This window comes from Phyllobates terribilis, unplaced genomic scaffold (assembly GCF_046119375.1).
Source record: "Phyllobates terribilis strain yellow unplaced genomic scaffold, ASM4611937v1 Scaffold_2__4_contigs__length_985480577, whole genome shotgun sequence".
NCBI lineage: Eukaryota > Metazoa > Chordata > Amphibia > Anura > Dendrobatidae > Phyllobates > Phyllobates terribilis.
Genome location: NW_027362762.1, coordinates 41,382,045 through 41,407,716, shown reverse-complemented (window position 1 = coordinate 41,407,716; position 25,672 = coordinate 41,382,045). Strand labels below are relative to the sequence as shown.

Sequence of the window (25,672 nt, the reverse complement as noted above, 5' to 3'; positions counted from 1 at the left end):
CATGTGATTATATAACCCATACAGATCTATACAATATACTGTATACAGTAAGCGGCCAATGTGAATTTTATAATGGCATAGCGCCCCCTGGTGGCCACAAGTGTGTGAAAATCCTGGAAAGCTACAAAGTAAAGCAGTGGACATGTAGAGATATTTATGACTGTGGTTTTATCTGGATTTATAAGGAATTGATCTTGAGATCTCCCACCTTTCCAGAGTCCTCGGACCCCCTCCTCCTTGGCGATGGTCTTGTAGGCGTCCACGGTGCCATTGTACCTCCGGTGACCGTCTACCACTCTGATGTCGGCCTGGAACCTCACTTTCACCACATCCGTTGGCTGAGCGCAGGTGACGGCCAGGGCCCCGGTTGTGGATCCAGCGAGAAGTCGGCATGCGACCCCGGAGTCTGAGAAAAGAGAAGAGAGGAGAAGGAAATAAATAAAGGGGCAGCTGGGGGCGTCCGTCACCATGACAACAGACAACATGGCGGCCCTCTCCCTGCACCAGACCCCAGGGATGTGCCATCATGTGCGCCCGTGTCCTGCTTGTGTGCCAAGAGCTATGGGCAGCGCCAGACTTGGGGAAAAGGGTATAACACGAACAGGCCCTCATTCACACAGTCCTCCATACAGTATAATGGCCCCACATAGTCCTCCATACAGTATAATGGTCCCACATAATCCTCCATACAGTATAATGGTCCCCACATAGTCCTCCATACAGTATAATGGTCCCACATAATCCTCCATACAGTATAATGGTCCCCACATAGTCCTCCATACAGTATAATGGTCCCCACATAGTCCTCCATACAGTATAATGGGCCCCACATAGTCCTCCATACTGTATAATGGCCCCACATAGTCCTCCATACAGTATAATGGCCCCACATAGTCCTCCATACAGTATAATGGCCCCACATAGTCCTCTATACAGAATAATGACCCCACAAAGTCCTCCATACAGTATAATGGCCCAACATAGTCCTCCATACAGTATAATGGCCCCACATAGTCCTCCATACAGTATAATGGCCCCACATAGTCCTCCATATAGTATATTGGGCCCCACATAGTCCTCCATACAGTATAATGGGCCCCACATAGTCCTCCATACAGTATAATGGGCCCCACATAGTCCTCCATACAGTATAATGGCCCACATAGTCCTCCATACAGTATAATGGGCCCCACATAGTCCTCCATACAGTATAATGGGCCCCACATAGTCCTCCATACAGTATAATGGGCCCCACATAGTCCTCCATACAGTATAATGGGCCCCACATAGTCCTCCATACAGTATAATGGCCCCACATAGTCCTCCATATAGTATAATGGGCCCCACATAGTCCTCCATACAGTATAATGGGCCCAACATAGTCCTCCATACAGTATAATGGGCCCCACTTAGTCCTCCATACAGTATAATGGGCCCCACACAGTCCTCCATACAGTATAATGGCCCCACATAATCCTCCATACAGTATAATGGGCCCCACATAGGGGTGGTGGTTCTGGTGTCACGCGCCAAATATAACCACTCTGCGGGCCAGATTTGGCCACAGGCTGGAGTTTGACATGTATGTTATAGGTGTACTGTGATGTCACTGGTTGAACTATGATGTCATTAATATGGGTGTATTGTGATGCTACTTTTATGAGTGTACTCTGATTTCCCTGTTAAGGAGTCACTATGATGACACTGTTATGGGGTCACTATGATGACACTGTTATGGGGTCACTGTGGTCTCACTGTTATGGGGTCACTGTGATGTCACTGTTATGGGGTCACTGTGATGTCACTGTTGTGGGGTCACTGTTATGGGGTCACTGTGGTGTCACTGTTATGGAGTCACTGTGATGTGACTGTTATGAGTTCACTATGATGTCACTGTCATGGGGTCACTGTGGTGTCACTGTTATGGGGTCACTATGATGTCACTGTTATGGGGTCACTATGATGTCATTGTTGTGGGGTCACTGTGATGTCATTGTTGTGGGGTCACTGTGATGTCACTGTTGTGGGGTCACTATGATGTCACTGTTAAGGGGTCACTGTTATGTAGTCACTATGATGCCACTGTTGTGGGGTCACTGTGATGTCACTGTTGTGGGGTCACTGTGGTGTCACTGTTGTGGGGTCACTGTGATGTCACTGTTGTGGGGTCACTATGATGTCATTGTTGTGGGGTCACTGTGATGTCACTGTTGTGGGGTCACTATGATGTCACTGTTATGGGGTCACTGTTATATAGTCACTATGATGTCACTGTTATGGGGTCACTGTGATGTCACTTTTATGCGGTCACTGTTGTGTCACTGTTATCGGGTCACTATGATGTCACTGTTGTGGGGTCACTATGATGTCACTGTTATGGGGTCACTGTTATGCAGTCACTGTGTTGTCACTATTTTAGATATACTGTGGCTGCCACTATTATGGGGCACATTTTGTTATATGTGACATTGTTAAGTTTCCCCCATAAGAAGATCCCACATAAGAGCTCTGGCCTCAGCACAACACAATGCCGGTTTCCCTCTATCCACACAGTGACCAGTAATGGACGTCGCTCACTCTCCGACTGCCGACAGTAGAACTGTTTCACGGAGTCGTACATCCCAATACGGATAGAGGCGAAGGTCATCTGCCGCTGCAGCCCGGCCACCAGCCCATTGTAGAGACTGGCTGGCCCCTCCATCTTCACCATGGTGGAGATCGTCCCCATCACCCCCTTGTACTGGACGACTCGGACGCTGGGCTGCGCCGGACCCTCCCCTTGGATCTGCAGATAGGACAGGGAGTGAAGACTTTTTCATATATTTACACCCCTCCCCCCATCGGGTCACCTTATTTACCTGCAATCTGACTTTCGCCGTGTCTAAGGGGAATGTGACCAAATCCGCAATACAGGCTGCCGCCCCAGCGCCCACAAACTTCACCGTCAGCGTGGGGGGAACCTCGGAGGGCTTCAGTCCGACCATCTCTTTATCTAAGCAAAGTAGTTTTGTAGTCGACGACCAGAGATACTTTTCACACTTTACCTATGAAGATAAAATATTATAACTTTGGGATCCCATCACGTAATGGTGTCCGTCTCCATACATTTCCTACATGTTCTTAAAGGGCCAGTCCCTTTAAATAAAACTTAAAGGGGCTGGGGACACTTTTTTTTCTCACCTAAATACAAGTATTTTGGGCAAAAAAATAATATTTGCAAATGGGTTTCATTACATATTTTGTACCATTTGGCATTTACAGGCTCTTTTATGACCACAGATCACTTTGACGTGATCTGTGGTCATAATAAATCAGCGGAGAGGAGCTCATAAAAATAGGACCGGTAATGGAGACGCAAACTCTGCCATCAGACCGTCAGAATGAGCTCACTGATATATTCTCAGTTAACTCACTCTGCAGCCAGGAATAGACAATGCAACATAGAGGCTATAGAAAGCAAGGGTGCAAAATATTTGATGAAGCCCAATTACTAAAATGATTTTTAGCCCCAAATACATGTCTAGTGGACTGAGATATGGTGCCGGACTATCGGAATTATTGGACTGTTAGATGCCAGATTACAGGAGTTCTGCTTTGTGAGTAGAAGGGATGTTGGAGTGTAACGATGTGACGCAGATCATCGCTGATTTTCACATTTCTTCCACGACTTCCCGTTTCGATCAGTTAATTTCCGCTCGGTCATGAAATAAATCTCGGTGAAAGTTTTCTGTACGTTCTTTAGTGACAAAATCCCAAACCTCAATTTAAAGGGCATCGCCATATACAGGTTTCCAGCAATAACTAAACATGGAACCCACAGCTGAGGGTTTGTTACATTTGTAACAGATTTGTATGGCAGTAATGACCCCCATCATCAGACATCAAAATGAATACAGACCGGGCCCCGTAAAGAAATACAGACCCCAGACTGGACCCCATAAAGAAATACAGACCCCAGACCGGACCCTATAAAGAAATACAGATTCCAGACCGGACCCCGTAAAGAAATACAGATTCCAGACCGGAACCAGTAAAGAACTACAGATTCCAGACCGGAACCAGTAAAGAACTACAGACCCCAGATCAATGCTCCTAAATCAATACAGATCCCAGACCATGTAGATGAATATAGACCCCTAAATATGTACAGACCCTAGACCACGCCCCAAAGATAAGTACAAGACCCCCTACAAAAACACAGAGTTTAGACCACCTAAACAAATCCAGCAATTACAGAACCCATAGATAAATACAGACCCCAGACCAGACTCTTAAACCACTACAAACCCCAGATCAGACCCCTAATATGTAGAGATCCCTTTTCAGACCCTTGATTAAATACAGCCCCCAAACCAGACCCGTGAATAAAAACAGACCTCAGAGCTGACCCCTAAATATGTACAGATGTCAGTCCAGACCCCCTAAATATATTCAGACCCCTAAATAAATACAGACCTCAGACTAGACCTCATAAACTAATGTAGACCCCAGACCAGACCCCTAATATGTACAGATCCCAGTTCAGACCCCTCAATAAATACAGACCCCTGACTAGACCCCTGAATAAATACAACTTCCAGGCCTGACCCCTAATCATGTCCCCTAAAACTGACACAAATGCCAAACAGCCGGCAGCAATATAGACCCCCAAACCAGACCTCAGAGCAGACCCCTTAAATATAGACCTCAGACCAGACCTCGGATCAGACCCCTTTAAATCAAACTTTAGATCAGACCCCGTAAAAAAATACAGACCCCAGACCAGACCCCTAAATATATACAGACCCCAGACCAGACCCCTAAATATATACAGACCCACTAAACTAACACAAATGCTGAAAACAGCCGAATTCCCGAGGCAATTTAGTATTTTGGGGGAATGTGCTGCTGCCGGAGCACCAGCTTCTGGGGGATGTGTGGACAGATAGGCAGGAATATGGGTGAAGGGTGAAACTTGTTGACACGTATATAATCAGCGGGTGCCATGACTTGTGACCTTACCCGGGTATGCTGATCACTGACATATCTGAAGCCTTTACCCCATGCCAAGTCAGATCTGCGGTCACGTCCTCCGCTGACCCGACATCCTCTGTGGCCACCGAGACCAGAATATCACTGAAGTTTTAATCTTGGTGTGAATACAAATTTCTTCACAAATTGTGTCGGTTGTCACTGCCGTCTTGGAATTCTATTCACAAAGTTTGACATATGGAAATGGCTCTAGTGGAGGGGGTAAATGGGTAAGATTGGGATCCTACGATGATCATAGGCGGCAGATCGTGTGACCACCGTGTCCTTGTAGCGCTAATTATACAAATAAATTATTTTATAAAAAAAATTACCTGACTTTCCGCAGGAGGCTATTCTGTGGTCTGTGTGCAGGAGACATCCTCTAGCCGATATTCTAGTGTGTATGTACGTACGCTGTATATATATTTGTTTTGGGGCTTATTTTTACATCAGTTCCCAAACCCTCACCTCGGGCGGCGTCCTTTCAACCCTTCATTTTACGTCAGATCTGATTCATTGTTTTTATTCAGTTCTGTCCGGTGACATAAACCGAAATCTCTCTAGAGAATAGAAGGATCTCGTTCTCAGGACTGAGGATACAAAGACAAGACAGTAAATTCCTTTCTTTTTATAGATCTTCTTAATCCCGGGCCGGGCGGGACTGAAACCCACGAAAACAGACGCTGATGTAGGTACAGAGGTGCTAAAAGCCGTCCCTGACAGCGTGGAGTGATCCGAGGGCAGGGAGTGAACCCAGTCATGTCGCCGAGAAATACGCAATGGATTCTGCAGATGGATTTAGTCTCATTTTACGGTTTAACTCACAATTTGGGGCAGCGGGAAATGAGGGATTTTAAAACTTTTTGAAAAAAAAACAAACAAACAAACAAAAAGTTGCAGTAGTCAAGTGCGGTGAAAAGGTGAAAAAAAAAACATGAAAATCCGCCATTTTTTCCCCCCCAGCGTTTAATTGGTGGGAAAATTGATCTGACATTATGGAGAATCAAAAATCTGAATAAAAAATAAATAAAAAAAAAGCTTTGTATCTCAATATTTGGAGACTGGCTGTTGTTTGTATTGATACAGAATTGGGGTACATACCAAGTTTTTGTCGCTTTTTCTGCCATTTTTAGGTGAGTTACAGTGACCAAAAAACAACAATTCTGGCATTATGATTATATTTCCTTATGGGTTAATTAATTTTAGATTGTGATAGATTGGACTTTTATGGATGTAGCAATACTGAATATACAGATTTTTTTATTTATTTTTTAAATTATTTTAATTATATATATATATATATATATATATATATATAATTTTTTTAAAATTTTCATAGTATTTTTCTTACTCCCTGTAGGGGATATTGGCCTGCAATAATATATATTATATTATATATATATATATATATATATATATATATATATATATATATATATATATATATATATATATATATACTGTGTGAATATGCTGTATATATATATATATATATATATATTAATCAGGAATAGTCCCAATTAAATAATGACGATGAAAAATAACAAAATCTATTTATTTCTTCTTTTTGGAAGTCCTGTAAATATAAATTATACATCTATTATAAATATTTTCTTTATATTAGTGTTTTATGTATATTTTTAATTTTATCAATATATTTTGTTAAATAATTATTTTAAATAATAACAATAATACATATTCTCTCATTATTATCATTTCTAGAGTTATATTATTTTCTATTATATTATTCTTATTATTATTTATGGAGGAGGCCATTTTCTGGTCTTTTTGTAATGTAGATGATTATGTTATTTTATATTATATCACATTTTCTATTACTATCATTTATATTTTGTTTCTTCTTATTACTTATTATATATTCTATATTTTCTGTAGTTTAGTTGATTATATTACTTTACATTATTTTTACATGATCATTTCTACGTTTCTTTATATTAGTTTTATATATTTTTTTATAATTTCTGTGATTATGTCTCTTTATATTCTTATTATTGATACATTATCATTATTATATTTTCTATACATTCTCATTATATCATTTCTCTTCCTATATTTCCCCTTCCTTACCTATGGTCCACGCTCCCGGTCTCGCTGCGTCTCTCTCTCGCTCTGAGTCCAGTGTTGACAGGGACGAGCCGGACCCCCGCTTTTATATTTTGGGCACAGCAGCCTCATCTAATTACAACGTCTCCCGGAACAGGGGCAGAAGACTCGGATCACTTGTCACTTGTGTAAATCGCTGTGTGTGACAGAACAAATCACAAAGAGCTCAGGCCTCGTTCACACTGACACTGGACCGAAACCAAAGTCCTACATTATGTGTATCCGTTATGCATTCCATCCCCCATAGTGGACAATGACGGTACTCAAGGGGTTAAATTTCTAAATGAGTCTTTCTGAAATCATTATAAATCTGGAGTTTGGGAGAAGCTGGGTGACAATGCTGGTGAGAGCTGTAATGGTAGTAATAATACCGCCTCCCAACCATCTCGGATCCAGTGGGACAGTCAACTGTACGTCTTTAGGTGCAGATACAGTTGAACATAATGGTGGAGCAGAGGAGAGCTGTACACTATGTAGAAGGACACTGAAGGCGTCATACGGTGTGTGGGGACCATCATATTGTGTGGAGGGCACCATAATGTGGGGGCTGTGGGGCATTATATTGTATAGAGGGACTCTGGGGGCATCATATTGTGTGTGGAGGCTTCATACTATGTGTGGGGGCTGTGTATCATCAATATGTATGTGGGAGCTGTGGGGCATCATACTGTGTGTATGGGGACATCATATTGTGTGTGGGGGGGCCTGTGGAGGCATCATACTATGTGTGGGGGCTGTGGAGGCATCATACTGTCTGTATGGGGGCATCATATTGTGTGTGTGGACATCATACTATGTGTGGGAGTCATCCTACTGTGTGTGTGTGTGTGTGGGGGGGGGGGGCTGTGGAGGCATCATACTATGTGTGGGGGCTGTGGGGCATCATACTGTGTAGAGGTACTCTGGGGGCATCATACTGTGTGTATGGGGGCATCATATAGTGTGTGGAGACATCATACTATGTATGGGGACATCATACTGTGTGTGTGTCGGGGGTGTGGGGCTGTGGAGGCATCATACTATGTGTGAGGGCTGTGGGACATCATACTGTGTGTGGAGACATCATACTGTGTGTGTGTCGGGGGTGTGGGGCTATGGAGACATCATACTATGTGTGAGGGCTGTGGGACATCATACTGTGTAGAGGTACTCTGGGGGCATCATACTGTGTGTGGACACATCATACTATGTATGGGGACATCATACTGTGTGTGTGTCGGGGGTGTGGGGCTGTGAAGGCATCATACTGTGTCTGAAGGCTATGGGGCATAATACTGTGTGTGGGGGCTGTGGGGCAATTTACTGTGTGTGGGGTCTGTGGGGCATCATACTATGTGTGGGGGCTGTGGGGCATCATACTGTGTGTGTTGGGGCTGCAGTGGCATCATACTGTGTGTGGGGGCTGTGGGGCAATTTACTGTGTGTGGGGGCTGTGGGGCATCATGCTATGTGTGGGGGCTGTGGGGCATCATACTGTGTATGGGGGCTGTGGGGCATCATACTGTGTGTGTTGGGGCTGTGGGGCATCATACTGTGTGTGTTGGGGCTGCAGTGGCATCATACTGTGTGTAGGGGCTGTGAGGCATCATAGTGTGTGGGAGCTGTGGGGCATCATACTGTTTGTGGGGGCTGTGGGGCATCATACTGTGTGTGGGGGCTGTAGTGGCATCATACTGTGTGTGGGGGCTGTGGGGCATCATACTATGTGTGGGGGCTGTGGGGCATCATACTGTGTGTGGGGGCTGTAGTGGCATCATACTGTGTGTGGGGGCTGTGGGGCATCATACTATGTGTGGGGGCTGTGGGGCATCATACTGTGTGTGGGGGCTGTAGTGGCATCATACTGTGTGTGGGGGCTGTGGCGCATCATACTATGTGTGGGGGCTGTGGGGCATCATACTGTGTGTGGGGGCTGTGGGGCATCATACTGTGTAGAGCAGGGATGTCTAACTCAAATACACAGAGGGCTAAAATTTAAACCTTGGACAAAGTCGTGGGCCAACCTTGATATTTATTAAAAAAATGTCTATAATTGAAGAAGTTTTTCCTTATCATCAAATATATGAAGAACATTGTCATATGGAAACAAAGTTGTCCCACGAACAAAGTACTTTTTAATTATTAGATCTTAGAATAGAATTTTGAAATAATATCATCTTATGTAAAGTCAGTAAAAAGTATATGGCGCAATGGCCTAATTTATATATGCAATAACAAGGGAAAAAAAACCTTGAATAAGACAGATAATAAAGTATGATGCAAACAAAAATGCCTCCAAACACAGTATGATACCCCCACAGTGAATTCCTCCACACTATCGTCGACACGCATGGTATGATGACCCTACTGTACCCCCCTTCCTCAACCCACCATCCCCCCACAAGGAATGGTGACCCCATTAGAGAATGATTTTCCAACTGTAATCCCCACACAGCCCTCCATACAGTATAATGGCCCCACACAGTCCTCTATATAGCATAATGGGCCCCACATAGTCCTGCATACAGTATAATGGCCCCACATAGTCCTCCATATAGCATAATTGGCCCCACATAGTCCGCCATACAGTATAATGGCCCCACATAGTCCGCCATACTGTATAATGACCCCACATAGTCCTCAATACAGTATAATGGGCCCCACATAGTCTTCCATACAGTATAATGGGCTCCACATAGTCCTCCATACAGAATAATGGCCCCACATAGTCCTCCATACAGTATAATGGCCCCACATAGTCCTCCATACAGTATAATGGCCCCAGATAGTCCTCCATACAGTATGATGGGCCCCACATAGTCCTCCATACACTATAATGGGCCTCATGTAGTCCTCCATACAGTATAATGGGCCCCACATAGTCCTTCATACAGTATAATGGCCCCACATAGTCCTCCATACACTATAATAACCCGATATAGTGCTCCATACAGTATAATGACTCCACATAGTGCTCCATACAGAATAATGGCCCCATCATAGTCCTCCATACAGTATAATGGGCCTCACATAGTCCTGAAAACAGTATAATGGGCCCTACATAGTCCTCCATACAGTATAATGGGCCCCACATAGTCCTCCATACAGTATAATGACCCCACATAGTCCTCAATACAGTATAATGACCCCACATAGTCCACAATACAGTATAATGGGCCCCACATAGTCTTCCATACAGTATAATGGGCTCCACATAGTCCTCCATGCAGAATAATGGCCCCACATAGTCCTCCATACAGTATAATGGGCCCCACATAGTCCTCCATACACTATAATGAGCCTCATGTAGTCCTCCATACAGTATAATGGGCCCCACATAGTCCTCCATACAATATACCACAAAAAGAACCAGACTTTGATATAAATCATGCTAACTCCTTATTAAGCATTTTACTTAGAAAGACAGAGTAATTACACATGCAGCAATTTTTGTGAAAAAGTATAAATCCATTTATTTTACATATATGCTGACAAACAATTAAAAACAGTTATTTAGCAGACAGTGAGCCGTAGTAAATAATGAACCGATCAATTGGGGTGGTTTGCAGGTTTACAAGTATATATCCTGAGTGGCATTAACATCAATCAAATCACATTGCAGTAAACAGTTTAACACCAGTCTTTTTAGTAATCAGAAGGGCTTTATCTTCCCCTCTCCACGGGAGGTGGCAAACAGCAGGCAGAGAAAACACAAGTCACAGTTTAACAGCACGCCATTATATATATATATATATATACCTCAGTCTATGCCTCAAGTGCAATCATAAATGCAGGCTGCAGACTATCAGTGCTCATGTACCCAGTGCACAGTTACCCTGTGCTGAAATCTCAGACCCCAGTTAGTGTCACCTCACTGAATCAAGCAAGAATATCTCATTTTGTGGTGTTAGCAGTGTCAAATCATGTGTTACATGCTATTACCAGTCAGGAAAGCTGTTAGGACCCACTTACCACATGACCCCTGGCCCCAATGCGCATTTCGCACTAGCTTCCTCAAGGGGGCGTCCATACAGTATAATGGCCCCACATAGTCCTCCATACACTATAATAACCCGATATAGTGCTCCATACAGTATAATGACTCCACATAGTGCTCCATACAGAATAATGGCCCCATCATAGTCCTCCATACAGTATAATGGGCCTCACATAGTCCTGAAAACAGTATAATGGGCCCTACATAGTCCTCCATACAGTATAATGGGCCCCACATAGTCCTCCATACAGTAGAATGGCCCCACATAGTCCTCCATACAGTATAATGGGTCCCACATAGTCCTCCATACAGTATAATGAGCCCCACATAGTCTTCCATACAGTATAATGGCTCCAAATAGTCCTCCATACAGTATAATGGGCCCCACATAGTCCTCAATACAGTATAATGGGCCCCACATAGTCCTCCATACAGTATAATGGGCCCCACATAGTCCTCCAAACAGTATAATGGGCCCACATAGTCCTACATACAATATAATGGGCCCCACATAGCCCTCCATGCAATATAATGGGCCCCACATAGTCCTCCATACAGTATAATGGGCCAACATAGTCCTCCATACCTTATAATGGGCCCCACATAGTCCCCCATACAGAATAATGCGCCCCACATAGTCCTCCATACAGAATAATGTGCCCCACATAGTCCTCCATACAGTATAATGAGCTCACATAGTCCTCCATACAGTATAATGGGCCCACATAGTCCTCCATACAGAATAATGGGCCCCACTAGTCCTCCATACAGAATAATGGGCCCCACTAGTCCTCCATACAGTATAATGGGACCCATATAGTCCTCCATACAGTATAATGGCCCCACATAGTCCTCCATACAGTATAATGGCCCCACATAGTCCTCCATACAGTATAATGGCCCCTCATAGTCCTCCATACAGTATAATGGCCCCACATAGTCCTCCATACAGTATAATGGCCCCACATAGTCCTCCATACAGTATAATGGCTCCACATAGTCCTCCATACAGTATAATGGCTCCAAATAGTCCTCCATATAGTATATTGGGCCCCCATAGTCCTCCATACAGTATAATGGCCCCACATAGTCCTCCATACGGTATAATGGCCCCACATAGTCCTCCATACAGTATAATGGGCCCACATAGTCCTCCATACAGTATAATGAGCCCACATAGTCCTCCATACAGAATAATGGGCCCCACTAGTCCTCCATACAGAATAATGGGCCCCACTAGTCCTCCATACAGTATAATGGGACCCATATAGTCCTCCATACAGTATAATGGCCCCACATAGTCCTCCATACAGTATAATGGCCCCACATAGTCCTCCATACAGTATAATGGCCCCTCATAGTCCTCCATACAGTATAATGGCCCCACATAGTCCTCCCTACAGTATAATGGCCCCACATAGTCCTCCATACAGTATAATGGCTCCAAATAGTCCTCCATACAGTATAATGGGCCCACATAGTCCTCCATATAGTATATTGGGCCCCCATAGTCCTCCATACAGTATAATGGCCCCACATAGTCCTCCATACAGTATAATGGCCCCACATAGTCCTCCATACAGTATAATGGCCCCACATAGTCCTCCATACAGTATAATGGCCCCACATAGTTCTCCATACAGTATAATGGCCCCACATAGTCCTCATTCAGTTTAATGGCCCCACATAGTCCTCCATGCAGTATTATGGCTCCAAATAGTCCCCCATACAGTATAATGGCCCACATAGTCCTCCATACAGTATAATGGCTCCAAATAGTCCTCCATACAGTATAATGGGCCCACATAGTCCTCCATACAGTATAATGGGCCCCACATAGTCCTCCATACAGTATAATGGGCCCACATAGTCCTTCATACAGTATAATGGCTCCAAATAGTCCTCCTTCAGTATAATGGGCCCACATAGTCCTCCATACAGTATAATGGGCCCCACATAGTCCTCCATACAGTATAATGGGCCCCACATAGTCCTCCATACAGAATAAGGGCCCCACATAGTCCTCCATACAGTATAATGGCCCCACATAGCCCTCCATACAGTATAATGGGCCCCACATAGCCCTCCATTCAATATAACGGGCTCCAAATAGTCTTCCATACAGTATAATGGGCCCCACATAGTCCTCCATACAGTATTATGGCCCCACATAGTCCTCCATACAGTATAATGGGCCCCACATAGTCCTCCATACAGTATTATGGCCCCACATAGTCCTCCATACAGTATAATGGGCCCACATTGTGTTCCTTCCTCCATCATTGATTTCTGCTGTATCGGCAAATGCCGATATAGGTGAAAGTGCGATGCAGAGTGGGGGACCTGCCCGGCTTGGCAACACAGGCCAAATATACTTGGGGGACCCACCGGGCGTCGTGGGCTAAATATACTCAGCTTGCAGGCCAGATTTTGCCTGTGGGCTAGAGTTTGACATATGTGGTATAGAGGGACTCTGGGGGCATCATATTATGTGTTGGGGCCTGTGGAGGCATTATACAGGGTGGGCCATTTATATGGATACACCTAAATTAAATGGGAATAGTTGGTGATATCAACTTCCTGCTTGTGGCACATTAGTATATGGGAGGGGGAAAACTTTTCCAGATGGGTGGTGACCATGGTGGCCATTTTGAAGTCGGCCATTTTAGATCCCAGTTTATTTTTTTCAATGGGAAGAGGGTCATGTGACACATCAAACTTATTGAGAATTTCATAAGAAAAACAATGGTGTACTTGGTTTTAACGTAACTTTATTCTTTCATGAGTTATTTACAAGTTTATGACCACTTATAAAATGTGTTCAAAGTGCTGCCCATTGTGTTGGATTATCAATGCAACCCTCTTCTCCCACTCTTGACACACTGATAGCAACACCGCAGAAGAAATGCTAGCACAGGCTTCCAGTATCCGTTGTTTCAGATGCTGCACATTTCGTATCTTCACAGCATAGACAATTGCCTTCAGATGACCCCAAAGATAAAAGTCTAAGGGGGTCAGATCGGGAGATCTTGGTGGCCATTCACCAAGCACACCATTGTTTTTCTTATGAAATTCTCAATATATATATTTATGTCTGTTTTATATGTGTTTTTAAGAATTTGTGTTCAAATATGTATGTATGCCTGTAGGTGTATGTATGTGTGTATATGTTTGTGTATGAGCGTGTCTGCGTATTGTATGTGTGCATATCTGTGTACCATGTGCATTTGTGCGCATGTCTGCATACTGTGTGTGTGCATATATGCGTACCATGTGTGTGTCTGCGTTCTGTGTGTGCGTGCATGTCTGCGTACTGGGTGTGTGCATGTCTGCGTACCGTGTGTGCATGTCTGCGTACCGTGTGTGTGCGCATGTCTGCGTACCGTGTGTGTGCGCATGTCTGCGTACCATGTGTGTGCGCATGTCTGCGTACCGTGTGTGTGTGCATGTCTGCGTACCGTGTGTGTGCGCATGTCTGCGTACCGTGTGTGTGCATGTCTGCGTACCGTGTGTGTGCATGTCTGCGTACCGTGTGTGTGCGCATGTCTGCGTACCGTGTGTGTGCATGTCTGCGTACCGTGTGTGTGCATGTCTGCGTACTGTGTGTGCGCATGTCTGCGTACTGTGTGTGCGCATGTCTGCGTACTATGTGTGCGCATGTCTGCTTACTGTGTGTGCATGTCTGCTTACTGTGTGCATGTCTGCGTACTGTGTGTGCGCATGTCTGCATACTGTGTGTGTGTGCATGTCTGCGTACTGTGTGTGCATGTCTGCGTACTGTGTGTGTGCATGTCTGTGTACTGTGTGCATGTCTGCGTACTGTGTGTGTGCATGTCTGTGTACTGTGTGCATGTCTGTGTACTGTATGTGTGCATGTCTGCGTACTGTGTGCATGTCTGCGCACTGTGTGTGCATGTCTGCGCACTGTGTGTGCATGTCTGCGTACTGTGTGCGCATGTCAGCGTACTGTGTGTGTGCATGTCTGCATACTGTGTGTGTGCATGTCTGCGTACTGTGTGTGTGCATGTCTGTGTACTGTGTGTGCATGTCTGCGTACTGTGTGTGTGCATGTCTGCGTACTGTGTGTGTGTGCATGTCTGCGTACTGTTTGTGTGCATGTCTGTGTACTGTGTGTGTGCATGTCTGCGTACTGTGTGTGTGCATGTCTGCGTACTGTGTGCATGTCTGTGTACTGTGTGTGCATGTCTGCGTACTGTGTGTGTGCATGTCTGTGTACTGTGTGCATGTCTGTGTACTGTGTGTGCATGTCTGCGTCCTGTGTGTGCATGTCTGCGTACTGTGTGTGTGCATGTCTGAGTACTGTGTGTGTGCATGTCTGCGTACTGTGTGTGCATGTCTGCGTACTGTGTGCGCATGTCTGCGTACTGTGTGTGTGCATGTCTGCGTACTGTGTGTGTGCATGTCTGCGTATTGTGTATGTGCATGTCTGCGTACTGTGTGTGTGTGTGTGCGCATGTCTGCGTACTGTGTGTGTGCATGTCTGCGTACTGTGTGTGTGTGCGCATGTCGGTGTACTGTGTGTGTGCATGTCTGCGTACTGTGTGTGTGTGCATGTCTGCCTACTGTGTGTGCATGTCTGCGTACTGTGTGTGTGCATGTCGGCGTACTGTGTGTGTGTGCATGTCGGCGTACTGTGTGTGTGCATGTCGGCGTACTGTGTGTGTGTGCGCATGTCAGCGTACTGTGTGTGTGCATGTCGGCGTACTGTATGTGTGTGCATGTCGGCGTACTGTGTGTGTGTGCATGTCGGCGTATTGTGTGTGTGTGCATGTCTGCGTATTGTGTGTGCGCATGTCGGCGTACTGTGTGTGTGTGCATGTCTGCATACTGTGTGTGTGCATGTCTGCGTATTGTGTGTGTGCATGTCGGCGTACTGTGTGTGCATGTCTGCATATTGTGTGTGTGTGCGCATGTCGGTGTACTGTGTGTGCATGTCTGCGTACTGTGTGTGCATGTCTGCGTATTGTGTGTGTGTGCATGTCGGCATACTGTGTGTGTGCATGTCTGCGTATTGTGTGTGTGTGCGCATGTCGGCGTACTGTGTGCGCATGTCGGTATACTGTGTGTGTGCATGTCTGCGTACTGTGTGTGTGTGCATGTCGGCATACTGTGTGTGCATATGTCTGCGTATTGTGTGTGTGTGCATGTCGGTGTACTGTGTGTGTGTGTGCATGTCTGCGTACTGTGTGTGTGTGCATGTCTGCGTACTGTGTGTGTGCATGTCTGCGTACTGTGTGTTTCATGTCTGCGTACTGTGTGTGCATGTCTGCGTACTGTGTGTGCATGTCTGCGTACTGTGTGTGTGTGCATGTCTGCGTACTGTGTGCGTGTGCATGTCGGCATACTGTGTGTGTGTACGCATGTCGGCGTACTGTGTATGTGTGCATGTCGGCGTACTGTGTGTGTGCATGTCGGCGTACTGTGTGTGTGCATGTCGGCGTACTGTGTGTGTGTGCGCATGTTGGCGTACTGTGTGTGTGCATGTCGGCATACTGTGTGTGTGTGCGCATGTCGGCGTACTGTGTGTGTGTGCATGTCTGCGTATTGTGTGTGTGTGCATGTCTGCGTATTGTGTGTGTGCATATCGGCGTACTGTGTGTGCATGTCTGCATACTGTGTGTGTGCATGTCTGCGTATTGTATGTGTGTGCATGTCGGCGTACTGTGTGTGCATGTCTGCGTATTGTGTGTGTGTGCATGTCGGCGTACTGTGTGTGCATGTCTGCGTACTCTGTGTGTGCATGTCTGCGTATTGTGTGTGTGTGCGCATGTCGGTGTACTGTGTGTGTGCATGTCTGCGTACTGTGTGTGTGTGCATGTCGGCATACTGTGTGTGCATGTCTGCGTACTGTGTGTGTGCATGTCTACGTATTGTGTGTGTGTGCATGTCGGTGTACTGTGTGTGTGTGCATGTCTGCGTACTGTGGGTGTGCATGTCTGCGTACTGTGGGTGTGCATGTCTGCGTACTGTGGGTGTGCATGTCTGCGTACTGTGGGTGTGCATGTCTGCGAACTGTGTGTGTGTGCATGTCTGCGAACTGTGTGTGTGTGCATGTCTGTGTATTGTGGGTGTGCATGTCTGCGAACTGTGTGTGTGCATGTCGGCGTACTGTGTGTGTGTGCATGTCTGCATATGTGAAGGATGAGGGGGCAGCCTGGGCCTTGTGTTGTATACCTATATTTCTCCTCCGTATCTGTGCATCATGAATCGTGGTATGTGCTAAAGGGGCCACTGAGACTCTTTTGCTCGGGGCCCACAAAAACCTGGAGCCCGCCCTGATGTTATGCATGGGTGCTGTGGGGCATCATACTGTGTAAAGAGACTCTGGGGGCATCATACTGTGTAAGAGGATTCTTGGGGCATCAGATTGTATGGGGGCACTGTAAGGTCGTCATAACATGGAAATAAGGCAGTGCGTGGGCATCATGTGTGGGGGGCAGGGTAGAGGCATCGTACTGTGTGAAGGGCATATAGAAGATATTAAACTGTGGGGGAACTCTAAGTTGCGTCACCGGTGGCACAGTTTCTGTGTTGATCCACAGGAGCGGGTGAGGTTAGAGGCGCGTCCCTTGTTCCTTTCCTCTGGACTTGTGATGTTTGGTAATAATGGTTGTCATAGGTGTCACATTCCCCTTTACCTTCACAGTCTATGTCTTCCCTACATTCCCATATTTCCAGGTCGGTGCCCACACCCACTACTGTACAGACAACAGACGCCACTCCAGCTCCTGCTGCCAACAATCCCCGAATATTGGGCACGTCCTGGGCTAAGATGGGCAGGATTTATGGGAACCTCTCCCTAAACTGTGGGGTCATTAGGGTGGGCTAACGCTGGCATAATACAGTTGTGTTACATCTGGATGCTGCGTCATCGGATCGCACCTTTGTGGGGTGAAGAGGGGCGAGGGGCTACTGAAGGTGGGCAATGGCGAAACCCAGCTATGGTAAACGTTGGCAAGGTGGAGGATCGGTGGCAGCCGCTGGGACTATGGCAGCCGCTGGGACTATGGCAGTCGCTGGGACTATGGCAGCCGCTGGGACTATGGCAGCCGCTGGGACTATGGCAGCCGGGGGTCATAGCACAGAGCGACACCTCCAATATTCTATTATTGGTTACGTCTGTTTTGGGGAAAGTTGTCTGACAACCTGTATGGCCACATATGACCGCCATATTGGTTGTCAGCCAGATCTGCTACAGTTCAGGAGGCCGCCATGTTGGTGGTCATCCAGCTTCCCCAGAGAAGCCTCAGTAATGGGAGCCTGGAGCCTCGGGACTGACGTCCTCCTGACCCCGGGTGGAAAGTGTCACATCTGCGTCACCGACGTCTTATTCCTAGAACGTCCCAAAGAAGTGACAGCGAACGTCTCATCCCGTCACCACCACACAGCCCTGTGATTGGCTGCAGGCGAGGAGCTCAGCCAATCAACATCAGGGGCTGGTGGAGGGCCCGGGCCTGTGACGTCATGTGCCGAAACCCAGCACCTTGTTTACCGGGGACCGGAGGAAACCCGACCCCCGCTGTGTACCCGAGCTACTGTATCACACAGGACAGGCTGAGATACCGCTCAGCAGACAGTATCACACAGGACAGGCTGAGATACGGCTCAGCAGACAGTATCACACAGGAGAGGATTAGATACAAGGCTCAGCAGACAGTATCACACAGGATAGGATTAGATACAAGGCTCAGCAGACAGTATCACACAGGATAGGATTAGATACACGGCTCAGCAGACGGTATCACACAGGAGAGGATTAGATACACGGCTCAGCAGACGGTATCACACAGGAGAGGATTAGATACAAGGCTCAGCAGACAGTATCACACAGGATAGGATTAGATACACGGCTCAGCAGACAGTATCACACAGGATAGGATTAGATACACGGCTCAGCAGACGGTATCACACAGGAGAGGATTAGATACACAGCTCAGCAGACAGTATCACACAGGACGGGCTGAGATACGGCTCAGCAGACAGTATCACACAGGACAGGCTGAGATACGGCTCAGCAGACAGTATCACACAGGACAGGCTGAGATACGGCTCAGCAGACAGTATCACACAGGACAGGCTGAGATACGGCTCAGCAGACAGTATCACACAGGACAGGCTGAGATACGGCTCAGCAGACAGTATCACACAGGACAGGCTGAGATACGGCTCAGCAGACAGTATCACACAGGACAGGCTGAGATACGGCTCAGCAGACAGTATCACACAGGAGAGGATTAGATACACAGCTCAGCAGACAGTATCACACAGGACGGGCTGAGATACGGCTCAGCAGACAGTATCACACAGGACAGGCTGAGATACGGCTCAGCAGACAGTATCACACAGGACAGGCTGAGATACGGCTCAGCAGACAGTATCACACAGGATAGGATTAGATACACGGCTCAGCAGACAGTATCACACAGGACGGGCTGAGATACGGCTCAGCAGACAGTATCATACAGGACAGGCTGAGATACGGCTCAGCAGACAGTATCACACAGGACGGGCTGAGATACGGCTCAGCAGACAGTATCATACAGGACAGGCTGAGATACGGCTCAGCAGACAGTATCACACAGGACAGGTTGAGATACGGCTCAGCAGACAGTATCACACAGGATAGGATTAGATACACGGCTCAGCAGACAGTATCACACAGGATAGGATTAGATACACGGCTCAACAGATGGTATCACACAGGATAGGATTAGATACACGGCTCAGCAGACAGTATCATACAGGACAGGCTGAGATACGGCTCAGCAGACGGTATCACACAGGACAGGCTGAGATACGGCTCAGCAGACAGTATCACACAGGACGGGCTGAGATACGGCTCAGCAGACAGTATCATACAGGACGGGCTGAGATACGGCTCAGCAGACAGTATCACACAGGACAGGTTGAGATACGGCTCAGCAGACAGTATCACACAGGATAGGATTAGATACACGGCTCAGCAGACAGTATCACACAGGACGGGCTGAGATACGGCTCAGCAGACAGTATCACACAGGACAGGTTGAGATACGGCTCAGCAGACAGTATCACACAGGATAGGATTAGATACACGGCTCAGCAGACAGTATCACACAGGACGGGCTGAGATACGGCTCAGCAGACAGTATCACACAGGATAGGATTAGATACACGGCTCAGCAGACAGTATCACACAGGATAGGATTAGATACACAGCTCAGCAGACAGTATCACACAGGAGCGGATTAGACACAGTAGCTCAGCAGACGGTATCACACAGGACAGGCTGAGATACGGCTCAGCAGACAGTATCATACAGGACGGGCTGAGATACGGCTCAGCAGACAGTATCACACAGGACGGGCTGAGATACGGCTCAGCAGACAGTATCACACAGGACAGGTTGAGATACGGCTCAGCAGACAGTATCACACAGGAGAGGATTAGATACACGGCTCAGCAGACAGTATCACACAGGACGGGCTGAGATACGGCTCAGCAGACAGTATCACAGGACAGGCTGAGATACGGCTCAGCAGACAGTATCACACAGGATAGGATTAGATACACGGCTCAGCAGACAGTATCACACAGGAGAGGATCAGATACATGGCTCAGCAGACAGTATCACACAGGATAGGATTAGATACACGGCTCAGCAGATGGTATCACACAGGATAGGATTAGATACAGATCAGCAAACAGTATCACACAGGATAGGATTAGATACACGGCTCAGCAGACAGTATCACACAGGAGAGGATTAGATACACGGCTCAGCAGATGGTATCACACAGGATAGGATTAGATACAGCTCAGCAAACAGTATCACACAGGATAGGATTAGATACACGGCTCAGCAGATGGTATCACACAGGATAGGATTAGATACAGCTCAGCAAACAGTATCACACAGGAGAGGATTAGATACACGGCTCAGCAGACAGTATCACACAGGACAGGATTAGATACACGGCTCAGCAGACAGTATCACACAGGATGGGATTAGATACAGTATCCCTGCAGATAATGTCCAGGGATGATGGTATTTTACTGTCAGACATTACAGGCCCCATTAGTCGTGTTCTCGGGCCCCCGGGGGGTGACGGGTGTGAGGATCGGGGGGCTGACGTCTTGTGTACTCTGCTGTGTCTGCGCTCTGTGTCTCTAAGAAAAGAAAACTTTTCCTGAATACAGTCAGGTCCCTGGGGAGGTTGGAGGTTATTTCTGTTCTCTTATTGAACCCTACAATAAAAAAATAAGGAATTTATAAAGAACTTTCATTAATAATTTCTCACCGTTTTGTGTTTACAGCTCTTATGCACATCTACAGTGGGGAAAATACGAATTTGATCCACTGCCGATTTTGCAGGTTTTCCCACCTACAAAGAATGGAGAGGTCTATAATTTTTATCGTAGATCACTTCACCTGTGAGAGACAGAATCTAAAACTAAATCCAGAAAATCACATTGTAGGATTTTTGCATGATTAATTTGCATTTTATTGCATAAAATAAGTATTTGATCACCGACCAACCAGCAAGAATTCTGTCTCTCACAGACCTGTTAGTTTTTCTTTAAGAAGCCCTCCTACTCTGCACTCATTACCTGTATTAATTGCACCTGTTTAAACTCGTTACCTGTATAAAAGACACCTGTCCACACACTCAATCACACTCCAACCTCTCCACCATGGCCAAGACCAAAGAGCTGTCTAAGGACACCAGGGACAAAATTGTAGACCTGCACAAGTCTGGGATGGGCTACAGGACAATAGGCAATCAGCTTGGTGAGAAGGCGACAACTGTTGGCACAATTATTAGAAAAAGGAAGAAACACAAGATGACTATCAATCTTCCTCGGTCTGGGGCTCCATGCAGGATCTCGCCTCGTGGGGTAAGGATGATTCTGAGAAAGGTCAGGAATCAGCCCAGAACTACACAGGAGGACCTGGTCAATGACCTGTAGAGAGCTGGGATCACAGTCTCAAACATTACCGTTAGTAACACACTACGCCGTCATGGATTAAAATCCTACAAGGCACGCAAGGTCCCCCTGCTCACGCCAGCACATGTTCAGGCCCGTTTGAAGTTCACCAATGACAATCTGGATGATCCAGAGGAGGTATGGGAGAAGGTCCTGTGGTCAGATGAGACCAAAATAGAACTTTTTGGTATCAACTCCATTTGCTGTGTTTGAAGGAAGAATGAGTGCAACCCCAAGAACACCATCCCAACCGTGAAGCATGGTGGGGGAAACAATACTTTGGGGGTGCATCTCTGCAAAGGGGACAAGACGACTGCACTGCATTGAAGGGAGGATGGGGTCATGTATTGCAAGATTTTGGCCAACAACCCCCTTCCCTCAGTAAGAGCATTGAAGATGGGTCGTGGCTGGGTCTTCCAGCATGACAATGACCCGAAACACACAGCCGGGGCAACTAAGGAGTGGCTCCGTAAGAAGCATTTGAAGGTCCTGGAGCGGTTTAGCATCTCCAGACCTGAACCTAATAGAAAATCTTTGGAGGGAGCTGAAACTCAATGTTACCCAGCGACAGCCCCGAAACCTGAAATATCTGGAGAAGATCTGTATGGAGGAGGGGGCCAAAATCCCTGCTGCAGTGTGTGCGAACCTGGTCAAGATCTACCGGAAACGTCTGACCTCTGTAACTGTAACAAAGGTTTCTGCACCAAATATTAAGTTCTGTTTTTCTATTGTATCAAACACTTATTTCATGGAATAAAATGTAAATTATATAAAAATCCTACAATGTGATTCTCTGGATTTCTTTTTAGATTCTGTCTCTCACAGGTGAAGTGACCTACAATAAAAATCACAGACCTCTCCATTCTCTGTAGGTGGGAAAACTTGTGAAATCGGCAGCGTATCAAATACTTATTTTCCCTGCTGTGTGTAGCCTGTTGCTTTCCTTTTCTAATTCTGTAGCAGGCGGTACCTCTGCCACCTTGGGATATTATTGGTTCCAGGGGTGGACATACCATTGGTGCAACCTGGGCAGCCGCCTAGGGCCCCCCAGTAGGTACGGGGGTCATTTCTACCTCCAACGAAGGTGGAATTGTGCATTATTATGATGATCTCTTGTGCTGTAAAGGGCCCATTTATTGTTCTTGTACTGGGGTCCTTCTCTGTGTCCGCCAGTGGGTGGCGCACTGTTTCTGATGGGTCACATATATTGCAGTGGAGGGCGACAGATGGATGAGAGTAACTGCAGGATCTGACTACACTGGGTTTGTTTGTAGTCTGTAACCATGGAGACACATAGGCCTGCCTTAAAGCTGTATGCACATAACGAGGATGGCTTTTTTTTTCAAGGCTGCTTCATTTGTAGTGACTTGTACGGCCTTGACATTCACATTCCCTGCAGCGGAGACCTTATTACCCTGAGGAGTGATCTATGGAGCTGCTATTCATGCAATTGCATAACGTAACTAGATATGATATAATTCAATGTAATAAATCAATAGGGACACGATCAGTGAACTCACCTGCACCCGGAGGACCTGACAGAACATGAAACCATTCCGGGCATCGCGGGCACACGCCTTATATACCATAGAACCGGGCAGATGCAGACAAATCTGCTCCGCGGTGATAAGACGCCGCTGAGTCACATCACCTCCATCAAAACATAGCGGGATCAGACCTGCCCCCGACCCCTCTGAACCTGCTCCCAATACACTTTGTGCTTCAAATCTTTGCCATTTTCAGGATCTCTGATTGCTGTCAGCGAATAGGAACTTCTTGCCCACATGATCATATATTGCATTTCTGGAAAGAAAAAAAAAAAAACCTCTGCAAAAACAATGATATCTGAAAATACACAAATGAGCCCAGGCGGCGAGCAGAGTTAGTGCAGAACAGTCTATGAATGGAAATAATGAGCGTTCCCGTTCACTGACAGCAAGCAGAGATATTGAAGTGTTGGAAAAAAAAAAAGTCCACAGCGTGTGAACGCAGCCTTGTCACAGCCCCAGGACCTCCTTGGAAAATTCTGCATCTTCTGTGATAAATTACCCTGGAGCTCTAGATTTAAAGAGACAGTAGAAGATATTTTAAAGGGGCTGTCCAGCAATGCAATAAATCCCTGGCTGATGCCAAAAAAACAAGATACCGTGGACCCAATAAATTTAGCGTTTTTTCCACTTTTCTGGAGTAGTTTCCTCCATTTTTAGTGGCTTTTGCACCTTATTCTCGATACGTTTTTTTCCCAACTTTTTAAGTTTTCTTTCTTTTAAAAGTTTTTATTTTTTCCTCGATAGCTTTAGATAAATCCATGAAATGTAATTTTTTTTGGTGCCTCTCACTCCAGTCCCCTCCTATATTGAAGTTTCTGGAGCAGTTTTCCAATTTGGTGCATTTTTTTCATACTTTTTAAAAGGATTTGTGACTTTTAGACTATGTTCACACTAGGCGTGTTTTTTTTTTTATGCTTTTTAATGCAAATTTTCAGCTGCATTTACAGAACCAGCAAAGTATGAGATTTCAGAAATCTCATGCACACTTAGTTTTGTTTTTTTTCCTGACTGTTTTGTCAAACAGCTGCGTTTTTGCAAAATGCCGCCTGTCACTTCTTTCAGCGTTTTTCACCCAGTGAAAGTAATGGTTAGTGCAAAAAAAAAATGCTGCAAAAAAGCAGGTATCAGGTTTTGCTGTGTTTTTGGTGCCAAAACCTGATGAAGTTGAATGAGGTTATTTTTTTTGTCACTAAACTTTATCAGCATGCACAAGAGACTAAAGGACAGTGTCAAAAACGCACCAAAAATCAAGCAAAAACCTGCTTTTTTTTTGAGGCAGAAACTTGACGGCCTCAAAAAAAAACTGCAGCAAAACCAGGTTTCGGTGCAGAAAAAAAAATGCATTGAAAACTCCACGTGTGAACATAACCTAAGTGTTGAAAAAGTTGCAAAAACTGGTTAATGTAAAATAAACAACAAATTTTTGAGTTTGGAACAAAAAAATAAACAATTGTTGCCAAAAAGTAAAGAAAAGTGACTTCAATAAATTGCATATGATGAATCGGACCCCAATTGTCTGAAAACCCATATGGTTGTTGGAGACGTCCAGGAGAGGATGAGGAGAAGCTCCAGGAAATTGACACGAAAAAATATCGGCAGATGAAGGTCAGCAGAACAACATGGTGTCATGTACAGAAACCTCCGAGTACCGTGTATCCAGCAGGTATAGTCTCCTCGCTGCAGATGACCCTCACATGGGAGTGATTATGATTATTGCGGGGGCCACACGTGGGGGAGTCAGTGACTCAGCACCTGAAATAATGTCTGACAGCTGGAGGGCTCAGCCAATCGCAAGCCTCGTTATAGGAGGAGGTGTGTGCCCCCCATCTTCGGGGGCCCATTCCAGCCCCCCGGTAAACATCCTGATGAGTACAGGACTAGTAAATACCATGCGGTTTCCGGTGTGACCCATCATGTACCCCCACTGCTATAAGGGGGCAACAGTGGGTGCCAACTGATGGCGCCATTGCAGTGTATAGATGTAGCAGAGAAGAATGTCTCTTGTGCTATGATTATAGACATG

General features: G+C 46.0%; 1 protein-coding gene across 6 annotated transcripts in view; it reads right to left on the bottom strand.

Moving 5' to 3' along the window:
* Positions 1-23,748, bottom strand: part of LOC141190776 (dicarboxylate carrier UCP2-like) — a 35,955-nt gene extending 12,207 nt beyond the window's left edge. Inside the window, exons 1-6 of one of the 6 annotated variants that reach the window (XM_073661253.1) lie at positions 23,620-23,748; positions 7,099-7,270; positions 5,343-5,600; positions 2,859-3,044; positions 2,578-2,785; positions 209-406 (exon numbers count right to left, since the gene is read on the bottom strand). In XM_073661253.1, the coding sequence (XP_073517354.1) occupies positions 209-406; positions 2,578-2,785; positions 2,859-2,984 (532 nt within the window). In that variant the 5' untranslated portion in view covers positions 2,985-3,044; positions 5,343-5,600; positions 7,099-7,270; positions 23,620-23,748. Of the gene's footprint in view, positions 1-208; positions 407-2,577; positions 2,786-2,858; positions 6,225-7,098; positions 7,271-21,411; positions 21,496-23,619 lie in introns of those variants that run through there. The other 5 variants (XM_073661255.1, XM_073661256.1, XM_073661254.1 and 2 more) reach the window with 5 other exon arrangements.
* Positions 23,749-25,672: the final 1,924 nt, after the last annotated feature.